This window comes from Pleurodeles waltl, chromosome 6 (assembly GCF_031143425.1).
Source record: "Pleurodeles waltl isolate 20211129_DDA chromosome 6, aPleWal1.hap1.20221129, whole genome shotgun sequence".
Taxonomy (NCBI): Eukaryota; Metazoa; Chordata; class Amphibia; order Caudata; family Salamandridae; genus Pleurodeles; species Pleurodeles waltl.
The window spans coordinates 885,138,458-885,151,145 of NC_090445.1; the positions used below are offsets into that span (position 1 = coordinate 885,138,458).

General features: G+C 45.1%; 1 protein-coding gene across 3 annotated transcripts in view; it reads right to left on the reverse strand.

The window, feature by feature from the left end:
• Window positions 1-12,688, reverse strand: part of DNMBP (dynamin binding protein) — a 469,368-nt gene that overhangs the window by 131,918 nt on the left and 324,762 nt on the right. The window contains exon 1 of one of the 3 annotated variants that reach the window (XM_069239687.1): window positions 1,447-3,127. The exons of the other annotated variants lie outside the window; for them this stretch is intronic. Coding sequence (XP_069095788.1) covers window positions 1,447-3,082 — 1,636 coding nt within the window. The 5' untranslated portion in view covers window positions 3,083-3,127. Of the gene's footprint in view, window positions 1-1,446; window positions 3,128-12,688 lie in introns of those variants that run through there. 3 annotated transcript variants of the gene reach the window in all.

Below are 12,688 nucleotides of genomic sequence, written 5' to 3' on the forward strand. Positions count from 1 at the left end.
TTAGCCCTTTACAGCACTGCCGAGAGGAGGAAGAAAGATGCCTTTCAAAGGGCCCCATGAATGCAGCTCTTTGAAACAGCCTCGTTCCCATGGACATTCCAAGCTCTTTGTTCACAAAGTTCACATTACACGCGCCCCTCGTGTTCTTTACAAAGCTGCCCGCCAAGCCCCATTATTCGCTTTTCAGTGTGCGGGGCCTGGCCTCTGCAAGGGCTGGATGTGAAAATGGTGGCTCGCCGGTCTCAGTGCTGCCGAGTCAAAGAGATGGAGATTAATAAGAGGGGGGGGGGAGGGGGGTGGTAAAGAAGAGGTGGTAGTGCGGGGGGTTTCTATGGGAAAGCTGCTACCGTCCAGGGATGCACTCAATGGGGCTCCTGAAATGTTTGGAAACAATACAGATGAGCACATGAAGCTGGAAGCCCTGGACTCTGGTAAGCAAACAAACGATGCGGAAGGGGACACCGCCAAGCGATGCACAGGAGATAGCTGGGAAGGACAAACTAATTACTCAAGCCTGCGTGCAAAGGCGAACAGTCCCAGGCAACGCGCGGAAGTTTGACACAAGGTTTACTCCTACGTTAGGAGCTAATTTATTGACTTTTTATGAAGTCAATTAGAGGCATTCGTGGGAATCTGCGACTGTCACCGATTCCAAATATTACAATGCATAACCATTGCCACATACAGAAATGTAACCGGGGAGCCGCTGATGAGCATTTGAACTTGCCATCTTTATTTTCCCCACAGGGGGTGTTTTTAGCCCGTGGACAATATTCTCCAACGCAAAGCATCTGGGCATTGCCTCTTCCTACTCAAACCCCAAGAATGCATGTCTTCTCGTCTTTGGCAATACTGTTTGCAAGCAGCTTCAGGGCGCTAAACTACCTGCAAAGAGAAACAACCTGGCGACAATGTGTATTTTTGGCAAGTGTTGCTACTGGACGCCGCCAGGAGCGCCACTACCATTCCTGGTAACTTGCTTTGTTCACAGACAAATTCCACCGCATTGGCTTCATTTCTATGTGAGCAAATCTCTCGTGCGAATGTAAATTATTTGAATCATGACTAGCAAGAGATTGATTGGTGCAAGGAATTACTTCCCTATATCAATTGATTAATGTTTGCAACACCACTTCTCTTTTCACAAAATCAATTCACAAGAAAAAGCCTTTGCACATTTTTCAGCCACTCCTGGTCAGCTTTGGAATACCTTGGTTTCAAGCAGGTTTCTAGCTACCAGCTACCTGAAAGTTAAACGTAACTGCATCTCTTCCAATGCAAGGAGCCGTTGATCCAAACCCTAGGCCTGGCTGAGGGAGCCACACGGGGCCGGTTGGTCACCTAGATGAATGCACCCGTTTTATAATTCAAGCTTTGGTAAGCAGACATTCTGCCACAACTATTTCACAAGTTTTGCTTAAGCTTTCTGGTAAGCCATGTATTTACCTGTCTTTTTTCTTCGGTTCTGTACGAAGTCAGAACGCCGAAGAGTGCAGGGGGCTGTCCGTCTGTAAAGACTGTTTCGTTCCCACAGGTCGGTGTTGGGCTCTGCCTCGACCATGTCATGGTCGTCCCTCCATTCTGGTGAAATTCTGCTTGGACTACAACTCCCAAACTCGTTTAATTCATCAAAATCCGAGTCAAAGGAAAGGCCACTTCGATTCCTGGAATTCTGCATACCCTTAGCACGGAAAGCGAGCTCCCCGCAGTCCCTGTCTCGGCCTCCGACCTCAAAGGGACCGTCACACTCCTGTATACGCTTCTTCGGGCTGGTACGGGCCTCCCAAACTTCTTCTCCATCCACAGTGGCGGAGGGTTTAAGGTCCATAGTTTGGCATCTATCTTTCCTAGAGACGTCATAATCTTCGTCGGAATCCCTGTAGTCATAACCTCGAGCATCTCCATTCGACAGCATACTACCATATCCATGGCGTCTGTAATCCTTGTAGTCCTTCCGACCCGTCTCCCAGTTTTCAGGTCCCCCAGTGTCCACCTCTCTGCAGTATCCACTGTCGCGGTGTGGGGGGCTGTCGCACCTCGAGCAGCTTCCACCCCTCCTACATTCCTCGCAGTCGCAGTACATTTTACCCCTGTCCATACTCCCACGGGAGGGCTTCCGGCAGTCAGAGGCTTCTTCTAAACTCCGGCTCTCCTCAAAGCGTCTGCCCCCCTTCCTAGGGTAGCTGTTGTCTCGACAATAGGGATCATAGTCATATCGGCCCCTGGCCTTCCTGTGCTCTACTGGGTATCGGTCATAGTCGTCGATGGTGGGGTACATGTTCCGTTCTCGCCTGTAATCCCGAAAGTCTCCATTTAAAGGCCTATCGTCCATATCCCACCGTCCAGCCTTCCCACAGTAGCCGTAACCTCTATCCAATGACTTTCCATCGACATAGACCGTCTTGGGCCTCCTTAGGTCCTCACCATCGGGGCACCTCCGGTCAGAGGTCCTATAGTGGTAGTCGTAGTCCCGGCCACAGGCTCTGGGCTCCCTGTAGGACCGTTCAGTCCTGTAGCACTCCCAGTCCCTGTCCAGCCTCCTGTGGTCCACAGATCTGCCTTCCTCCCTCCGAGGGTCCTCCTGGTAGTCTGGGTCCAGCCTCCTGCCATCCCTGCGTGGCTGCCTCTCCGTGCCAGGCTCCGGGCTGCGGTCTCCCCTCCAGACCCGGGGCCCTGGGGGGCTGCCCGTCCCACGCCCGTGGCGCCCCTCCAGCCGGCCGCAGTCCTCGTATTCCCAGCTGAGGTTTCTAGCGCCCCTCCGGGGCGCCGCTCCGCCGCCGCCGCCCACCGTGTGGTAGTAGCGCTCGCAGTGCAGGGCGCACATGCCGGCGGCCTCCCACCGCCGCAGCCAGGTACTCACAGCACTCTCGGCCGCCCAACCCTGCCCTCCTCCGCGGAGGTCATCGGGCCGCCCGCACGGAGCGGGAGCTCCAACTTTGTCCGAGTTGCTGCCCCCGGGAGTTTCCCGCTTGTCGCGTGAGTTCTTTCGGGCGCCCCCGCTCGTCAGCTGCTGCCCTGCCTGCGAGTCTGGGTCTCTTCCCTTCACTCCGGGCGCCCAATCAACAGGCAGCGGCAATCCCATGCACCTGATTTCTGGGTTAATCAGCGACTGCAGCCCTGAGAGCCAGGGGCTAGGAGCCTCGCCTGTGATTGGCCCGCGCGCCTGCCCAGCATCTGAAGGCGGCCCGGCCCGAACAGGCTTAGCCGCTTTTGTTATGCTAAAGGCTGAAGGAGGCGCTTCGAGGTGTAGCTGTGACCCGTGAAAGCGAGCTTTCCTCCGACTCCCAACAAATCCGTTCAGTTTTTCTTTTAAATTAAACTCACTGAGCTCAGGATTGAGTCACTCGTTTTTACCAAAGGTGCTTACGTGTTAAACAGAGTCGGGAAGCACCGAGGTTTGCAGCTTTTTGACAGACACTGATAAATATAGTGGGTGAACTTTGTTCACACAGGCCCGTGAACTCTGTTGAGAAAACATACCGACAGAAACGAGTTCTCGATTTGGTTCTTCCGTTGGAATTCTGCGCCTCACAATACTTTATCTGATTTAAACGAAGCGGCAACCACGAAATAAAGAAATAACACTAGACGCCGGGCTACAAACAGAGAAACAAAAAACACACTTTCTAACCTCCGTTAAACATTCCATGACAACGCCAAAAATGTTGGTCTTGGCAGCCAGCCGTTTGGCTCTGTCAATGTTTGTTTTGTCATGGTTTTTACAAAAAGTTTGGGGAAACTGGTGGACCACAATCAATGTAAAAATAACTCTGGCTAAAACCAAAACATTGCTGTGGTCTTAAAATGCACACACAGCAAAAGTATAACGGCCACTTAAGTGAACTACTTTGTGTGCGGATGTGTTTCTCGTGAAAAGGATAACGTTGTCACTGACAGTGGAGCTGCTCATTGGCTAAAGAGGGCTTCCACCGCTTTATGCCGTATTATGTTGGGGGAAGGGGCCATTGAATCAAAATGTGAATTACAGACCAAATGATAAAAAGAGACTGCAGAAAGCCCATAAAACTATGTATATTTTTAAACCTATTATTATAAAATGTACGTAGTACACCTAAAGTGAAATTAAAAATCAGGAAGGTATTGCTAAAGTACAAAAGCTGATGCACATTATTAAGAAATCCAGGTGTATGAGGAGCCCGGTCAGCTACACCATGATGTATCTGGGCAATGCGGCAACATCAAATTACAATGTAGGTCGGATTTCGTAAATTGCATACTTCAAAGCAGACCCAGAATTTCTTCAAAGATATATAATCCGGGCCCAGGTAGAAGAGGTATGTGTCCCCGGTCACAGCTGCCAGGAGGGTCCAGTGAAGCATGACACACTTGAACAGTTCTGGCTTTGAAGTAAACTGAACTTCTATAATTATAACGAAAAAAATACAAATTCTATGATGCAAAACAGCCAAGGACAAATTTTAAATTAAGGCCAGGCGTGAATCTGATGCAGGAGATGGGATACATTGGTCAAGTGTCAGTGTTTATAAACTACGGGGCTTATGACAATGGGAAAGCATGCAACAAGCAGGCTCACTGGAATTTTGCTGCATTAATATAGTAAAGTACTCAATAGGTTTCACTAATCTATGCATAAAAAAAGAAAACTATATGCCAAAATGCAGCACATTCTGGGCAGCATTAGGTCTCGATTTTATAATTTTAGCATACATTGATACTGTCTGGCAATCGATTCACCTCATTAAGGTAGGTTTAACACCTGAATCCAGCAATCAGAAACTGGAAAGTGAAGTTAATATTTGAAAAGGGTCTGCTCTGCCACTGCACAACACCCCATGTGGCGATTATTTAGTATTTTATGATCCATTTCACACGGAACACATGTTTTGGTGAATCCCGCAGCATATGACGGATTATGTGGCAATTGTGATAAATTCATAATTATGTGGGAAATTAATTCCAGTGGCCCTGAATACATGGCAGAATACCATCAGGTAAAAGGTGACAGAGAAATGGTTATTTTTAATGGCTTGTTTTGAAAAAGAAAGTGGTAGACAGTGGCGGATTAGACCATGTGGAAGCCCCAGGCAGTCGAAATTTCGCCCCCACTGCAAACTATCTGCTAATACATTTTTAATTTTACCAACCAACACATTTTAATACGCACAACTAAACATTACACGTACGTAGTTTGCACCAAATGTTTTTACACACTGAGAGAAGATATGAGGTTTTACGAGACAAACCTGTGTGAATTTGATGTCTGTTTTATGCAGTTGAAGTTTTTAATGTGTACATTACATTAATACAGTATCTTCTCTACTGAGTCTTTAATGTAAAGATTTCATTTCTTTGAGTTGATTCATTTGACCCTATCTGTTAGAAAGTATTTAAGAAAGCTTGATTGTAATTTTCTTCCAAGATAAAATCAATATTATTCTCATCTGTTGTCGCAGGGCCCCTAAAAGGAGTGAGGCCCATAGGCCGCTGCCTACTTTGCCTATTTGTTAATCCGCAACTGGTGGCAGATTGTTAAATTAGCCTGTTTATGAACAAAAAATGATCTTTCAGAAGTGTTATAAACATATAACAACCTAAACGAAAAAAACGACAGGGGATAAAAAGCTCTGTCCTCCTCTCACCCCCAACAAAGTCACTAGGTGTGCAATAGGCAGATGTGTTTAAAAATAAAATAGCAATATAGTGAAAGGATGGTATTTTCCACTTTTTTCCCTGTAAGTAGAGCTCTCTGGTTTCCAAAGTCCACAACTTTTTAGCTCATGTGGGCTAGGTTTATATTTTTACATTCTGGGATTGCAGGCTTGATTGCATCAAGGAAAAAAACAAGACAACCACAAAGGAAAGCCTGGGCTGGATGACCTACTCGTGATGGACATGGGACACTTGGAAGCTCGGCTGCTAGGAAGGGCTGGTGATGCCACATTAAGAGGAAACCACTCTACTGAAAAGAGCCAGAACTGGCCCATCACGAGTATGAGTGCTCTACTGCGAAATGCTCATGCTGTGCCACAAAAAGTTATGAAAAATTGCCACAAATTATTTACAAATTCTCACAATGACCACTACTTTGCACTATACTTGCAGAGGAAGATAAAGTTGAGTTTAAACTATGCTTCTTCCAACCTTTTCACTCGGAAGAGGCAGTGATATTAGATCTACACCCCCCAAAAACCACAAAAAAAAGCTACCTCCTCCCCTACTACCTCCCCCAACCACAACCACCACTTAAACCACCAATACCTCCTTCTCCACGTAGGCAGGCCTCTCCTCTACACCCTCACGCTGTCATTAACACCTGAAGGATGGCTAAAGAGTGAGAGGACCTCTCGAGCTTGCGGAAAGCCACCTGTCTCCGAGATGCACATTTCTTAAAATTCCACAACCCACTAATACTGCTGTTAACTGCGTGGTTTACAGCGTGCAGCCTCTTTATAGCTGCCGTCACAATGATTGAGAAAGACTAAAAATATTGCATCTTATGTTTTCTGACTAAAGAAGAGCTCTTTGGGAAGAGCTCTTGTTTCAACAGTGTGGCACTGCCCATCTGCCCTGCTCACCTAGGTAGAGATGCCTCTGAGCGGAAGCCAGTCACCACAGAGTTTAATGCGAAGTGTCCCAGTGACCAGATGCTTTTGCTGTACAGTGCTGAAACCGCTGATTACATCAGGTAGCTCCTCAAAGCCTACTCCACTCTGATCTTCAAAATACTGGCCAAGACACAGATTTTGTTAGGGTATTTGTTATAATCCACATGTGTTCTGTGAATATGTATAATTTCTCTTTCTAGTATGTCATGTATATAGTTATTATTTTTGTCTCTATTTATAAAACGTTACTTAGCAAGGTGCTTAGTGTATCCACATTGTGTTATGTAGTGGTATGTTCCAAGGGTCCTCGGAATGTAAGGGTAATGGTATACCCTGGAGTCTGCCTTAGAATGTTGGTGAGAGGGTTTTGACAGGACCTGGAACGGTGAAGACGGTGTAGAAGGAGCGTCCTAATAAATCTGTTGAAAACTTCCACAAGTGTTACCTTGCAATACTACAGTATTGTTCCTGTTTGCATCCTTCTTTACTCAGAGTTACCAAATGGAGGTAACATGTCGAAGTTACAACCATTGGCTCCAATTAGCGGCTACAGGTCCTTATTGAACTTGGTGTGGGTTACCATCTAACAGCAATACAAAAAGCTGGATAACCGACTCACCATCCTTTTCCGCACAGCCTCACGCTTGTATACTACATTTTCAGTAATCATTTAGTGTAGCACACCCTGTAGGGTTTGTATCTTCACCTTATAAGCATGCAAACGGACCAGATCTTCTGTACAGGGGTAAACTGTAGGGTGCTGGGAACCAGAGGCTTTCCCATTCCTGGGCTTCTTATGGTGAACATTTATTTTATAGTTTGTTTTTTGCCTTATCACTTTTGTTCCAGGTACAGAAACAAACCTTTGAACTGTATTATGTAATGTACTAGATTTTTGTTGAACGTACTGCTTCTGTACTGAGTGAAGACTAGTGTATTTCCTATCTCCTGGCAGCTCTCCGCTGAGGTCCTATGGATGTAAAGGTGTGATACACTCAACTGGATATATGCAGCAGGGCTGAGTACATTGCAGAGACTCCACTGGAAAAATCCTTACATTATAATTTCTTTAGCCAAGATAAATTTGGATTGCACACTCCTCATTTGACAAGTCACACCTAACACAGGAGAAACGGAGTATCCTGTGGACACCAAGTGCCAGCCAGAGGACTGCAAAAACGTGCTACATTTGACTTATCTTGAGTTATTTTCAAACTTTGACTCATATTCAAGGCGATTACAAATAAGTCTACCTATAAAACAACCGAATAAACAGTGTGAAATTAGCTAAAAGAACCAAGTCATGCCTACAGGAAGGGCACTAGTGATCCGTGCATATTTCCTACTTTATGAAGGAGAACCTGCAGTTGTCCTTTCCTCAGAATGCACTTTATTAAAACTAGTCATTTACAAAAAAATAGGGAAATATTCGTATGTGATTATTGTAAAGAGTTTTGGCCACCCTAGGACTGTAAAGGGAACAATAAAGTTACAAGTCATGAAGATATGGTCTGTTGCGTCTACAGAAAAGTGCCCTATTGTGAGCGATGAGGTAGGCCTTGAGTGAAGGACCTGAGACTAACTGACAGTAGCTGCTGGGTGAGGTTGCCAACAATAGAGGCGGGTTTTTCTCACGAGGTCTGAACGGACGATGAAATCCACAGGTTTTTATGTTTCAGCTCTGAGAAGACCAACTACACCCCTGTCGTAGATCTCAAAGCAACTGAGTCTCGTAGGAGGTTGGTAGACTACGGTAGTTATTCAAGAGCAGATCGTGCTGAACGAGGTGCTAAAATGCATTATTGCTAAAGATGCGTTTGAATGTTTTTCTTCTATTTTACAAGCAGTTGATGTTTTAATTCCAAGCAAATGTTCTTCTTGTAACGTTAAGTTTGCGTTTCAATAGCACAGGCATCCTCCTCCTTAGTTATGGGCAAATATGAACACGTTGCCCAAGTCGTGAAGCCCAGCCTAGGTAGCTTTTCCACATTCCATAGCTGTGAATGAAAAGCGAAAACAGTCCTCGCTAAGTGCTCCATGTGCCTGCTCTTCTCTAGCTAGGGATGCGTAAATGGCTATGTAACACTACCACCTCTAACACGTAACACGTGCCTGCACTTCTCTAGCTAGAGATGAGTAAATGGCTACGTCACACGAACACCCCTAACACGTAATACATGTGCCTGCGCTTCTCTAGCTAGAGATGAGTAAATGGCTATGTAACACTACCACCTCTAACACGTAACACGTGCCTACGTCTCTCTAGCTAGGGATGAGTAAATGGCTATGTAACACTAACACCTCTAACACGTAACACATGTGCCTGCGCTTCCCTAGCTAGAGATGAGTAAATGGCTATGTAACACTACCACCTATAACGTGTAACACATTCTTGTTAGATGCACAAATCCTCACACGTGGCCTGGACATGCTGTAGAAACACATGATCCACCAGCTACAGCTGGGATTTCGGTAGATGTGCCCTTACAAAATGTAGAAGCATTCATTTAAATGTATATATGGCTAATGCAAATAAGGTTTCTAAAGCACCATCTGTAATACAGGTGACTCCAAGTGCCTGATCTGTGGTGACTAAGGGGAGCACTGAACAGGTCACGTTTGCCCCTGAGTATAATAACATATGCAGCAAATGAGGCTACGTTTATTGGCTTCCAGACTGCAGAATGTTGGGCTGCTCTCCTGACCATGGGCCTGCCCGAAAGCTACCAGACAGATGCAATAGACCATCAGAGACACAGCGGAAGAGGGCTGCGTGCTCCGACACACCACACTCTGGTTGAGGGAAAGGGGGAAAGCATGCAACATGCAGCGAACTCCCCCGCCCTCACCAGAAGTCACACAAAGACATTCAAACATTCTGCATGTTTCCCACCGTAGAAATGGGAAATAAATGAGGTCTTAGCCAGATGTATGACTCTTAAGGCAGAGGAAGCTATTATTCACATGTAAAATAAGTATCCTGTGAAGTAAGAAAAACATAAACGTGAAAATAAATATTTTCATTTAATTGACTTGTAAAGGTTTTATACCTAGTTGAAAGTCTGCATGATTATATTTGCCAAGTAGGGACACTCCTGAAAATCTGAGACATTACTAGGTTTCCAGGAGTACTCTTGAGATTTGTTGTCTATCCGCAAAAGTTGGAAATTACTTCCAAATGTAGGAGGAAACCTACAGTAGTAGATTTCAAAAGATATGCCACTGCCTTGTTGATGCTTTGTATAATGTTGTTCTACACGTCAGTATCAGAAATAACGAGGGCACAGGTAGCAAGACTTTGCCTCTACCAGCTGTATAATGGATTAGGCAGGTAGAGAAAACCAGACAAAGGTAGGAACCAATACAGACTAGAGCGTAAACGGTGCAGTAAAGAGGACCCTGGCCAGCAACAAAGAGAGCCTCTTTAGTCATAGTATTAATTTATATCTGGGACACCCACGGAAATTGGAAAACAAGCTAAAGGAAACCAGAAAATACCGGGACCCATATAGTTCTGAGATTAGGGATAACAGGTCATATTGCAAGACCCTTACTCAGGCAATCTTACTCCCTCAAGTCTGTCTGAACAAGACCCTTTAAGAACAGCATTCTCCAATCATCTAATGCTCTTAAGTTTTCCTGTGAGGTGTGTCACCCTGTTGCTAAAACAGGACCCGGCTTCGGTATTTAGCGTCCACCTCCTTCCGCTCAGAGAATAAGTATCTAAAAATCAGGGCAGCCCGGAGGACCTTTCTTTTTAGTGAGTGTCTGATGCTCAGTTTACTGAGCATTTTTATTACCATTCTGCTGTAATGGCAGTAATTACTGTGACACCTCATTGTAATTCTAGGCAATGTTACTGGAAGGTAGAGGATGAAACACCTCTGTAAAGGCGGGGAATAATATGAATACTTCTGGACAGCACCGTTGAACTTACCAGGAAAAGTAAATAAGACCAAGTCGAAAACTCATCTATGACCCCTACTCTTCTTGAGGCACTAGAGCTCTATCAACTGTTTGTCCACTGATCCATTAATCCATGCATCTACTGCTCATTCCCTCCTTCTGGATTAGGGTGCTGGGTCTTTTCAAGTCATTTTTAAAGTGGGAATGCACCACGAGAATACTGAAGGATATAGCAGAGAGAAGCTTCAGAAAGTAGTAGGACACAATACCACTGGCCCCTCTGGCACTGGTAAGAAACCCCCACTGACAGTCCCGTCTGAGTAAAATAATCCTTGCACTCCTATTAACAAGCATTGGCAAAGTCAATAGGTCTCCCCTACGCAAGAGATATTGGGCTTTGGCAAATTATTTTAGCCATGTTGTACACCAGTGTGACTGCTGTGCAGCAGGGCGTAAAGGTAATGGTGTAGCACGGAGTGGGGTGGGTTGTGGTAGACTCGAGTGGGGTAAACTGGAGTAAAGTGGAGTGGAATAGATTTGGGTAAAGTGGAGTCTGATAGAGTGGAGTGGGCTAGATTGGAGTGGAGTGGGGTAGATTGGAGTGGAGTGGGGTAGACTGTGTGGATTAGAGTGTAGAAGATTAGAGTGACGTGAGGTAGACCGGTGAAGATTGGCGTGGGGTAGATAAGAGTGGATAGAAGTTGGATAGATTGCAGTGGAGAGGAGTGGGGTAAATTGGACTGGGGTAGATTGGAATTGTGTAGATGGAGTGGGGTAGACTGGAGTGGAGTCTGGTAGACTCAAGTGGGTTGGACTGGAGTACATTGGAATGGGGTGGATTGGGGTAGGTTGCAGTAGGGTAAATTGGCATGGGTGAGGTTGATTGGGTTAGACTGAGTGCAGTGGGTAGACTGGAGTGGGGGTAGATTGGAGTGGAGAGGGGTACATTTAGGTAGATTGTTAGTGGGCTAGACTGGTGTGGGATAAATTGTAATGGAGTGGGGTAAACTGGATTGTAGTGGAGTGGGTAGAGTGAAGTAGGGTAGATTTGAGTGGGATTGAGTAGATTAGTGTGGGGTGGATAGAGGTGGGGTAGATTGGGGTGGGGTAGATTGTAACAAAGTGGAGTGTGGTAGATTGGAGCGGACTGGAGTGAAATGGGATAAATTGGAGTGGAGTGGGGTAGATTGTAGTGGAGTGGGGTCATAGAGTGGAGTGTGTTGTAGATGCTACATCATGAAATGAAGAAAGTCTGGAGATCCAGTTGAAATACTTCAGCAGATTTATTCATAGGTTGTATATCAAGAAACTCCACCCACACCTGGCACATCAATCTATCTCCTCCAACTGATCTCTCTAGAATCCTAAGGCATTCCAAGAGATCACATTGTGCCAGGACAGGGGGAGATGGAACATACCATTACAAATACAATAAATAAATACATAGAAACACATAACTTCTTTAGAAACAAATACTACAGAGTGGTGTGGAGTATGCATGGTGTGGGTGCCGCACTGCTACTACCAACAACATGTTTTCATTTTAAATTACCATTACATTTGCACCATAATATGGGTTTACTGCATACAAACTATAATGTATGCAAAATGCCACCACCTAGTGAATTTATGTGTTTTGATCATATTCAAAAGTTTGTTTCCACCACACTTCGGAATTACCAAAAATATGCTTCATTTGTACTGATATATTCTGAGACATCAGCACAGTTAATTTTTTTGTGGGCTAGAAAACAACATTCTACACGCTCTCCTCTGTCATGGCTACTCCGCAGAATTGTCACATAAATTCTCTCACTTTGAAGTCAGAAAAAGAAAAAGTAAACACCATGCTCCCTTGGTAGATAGAGGCTGACATTTGACCCAGTCTTTAAATGTACAGCAAATGTGACAAGATAAGAACAATATTTCAAAGCCTGTTTCAGGGGTGTGGAATTTAATAAAATATCTACTTGTTTAAGGGACAGGTTGCTTCATAAATCTACTTGTCCTGTAAAAAAAAATCTACTTGTCCCTTCAGTGCCATGTAGTGTGGCAACAAATTATGGCAGCAATCTCATACTATTAAAGCTCTGATAACAGCCTCTCAGATTATGCCAGGGCTCGTACTATAGTAGGGCGTGAATATTAGCAATTTCTTTATTTTGCCACCTTTCCCAGATCTACATACTGGAGCA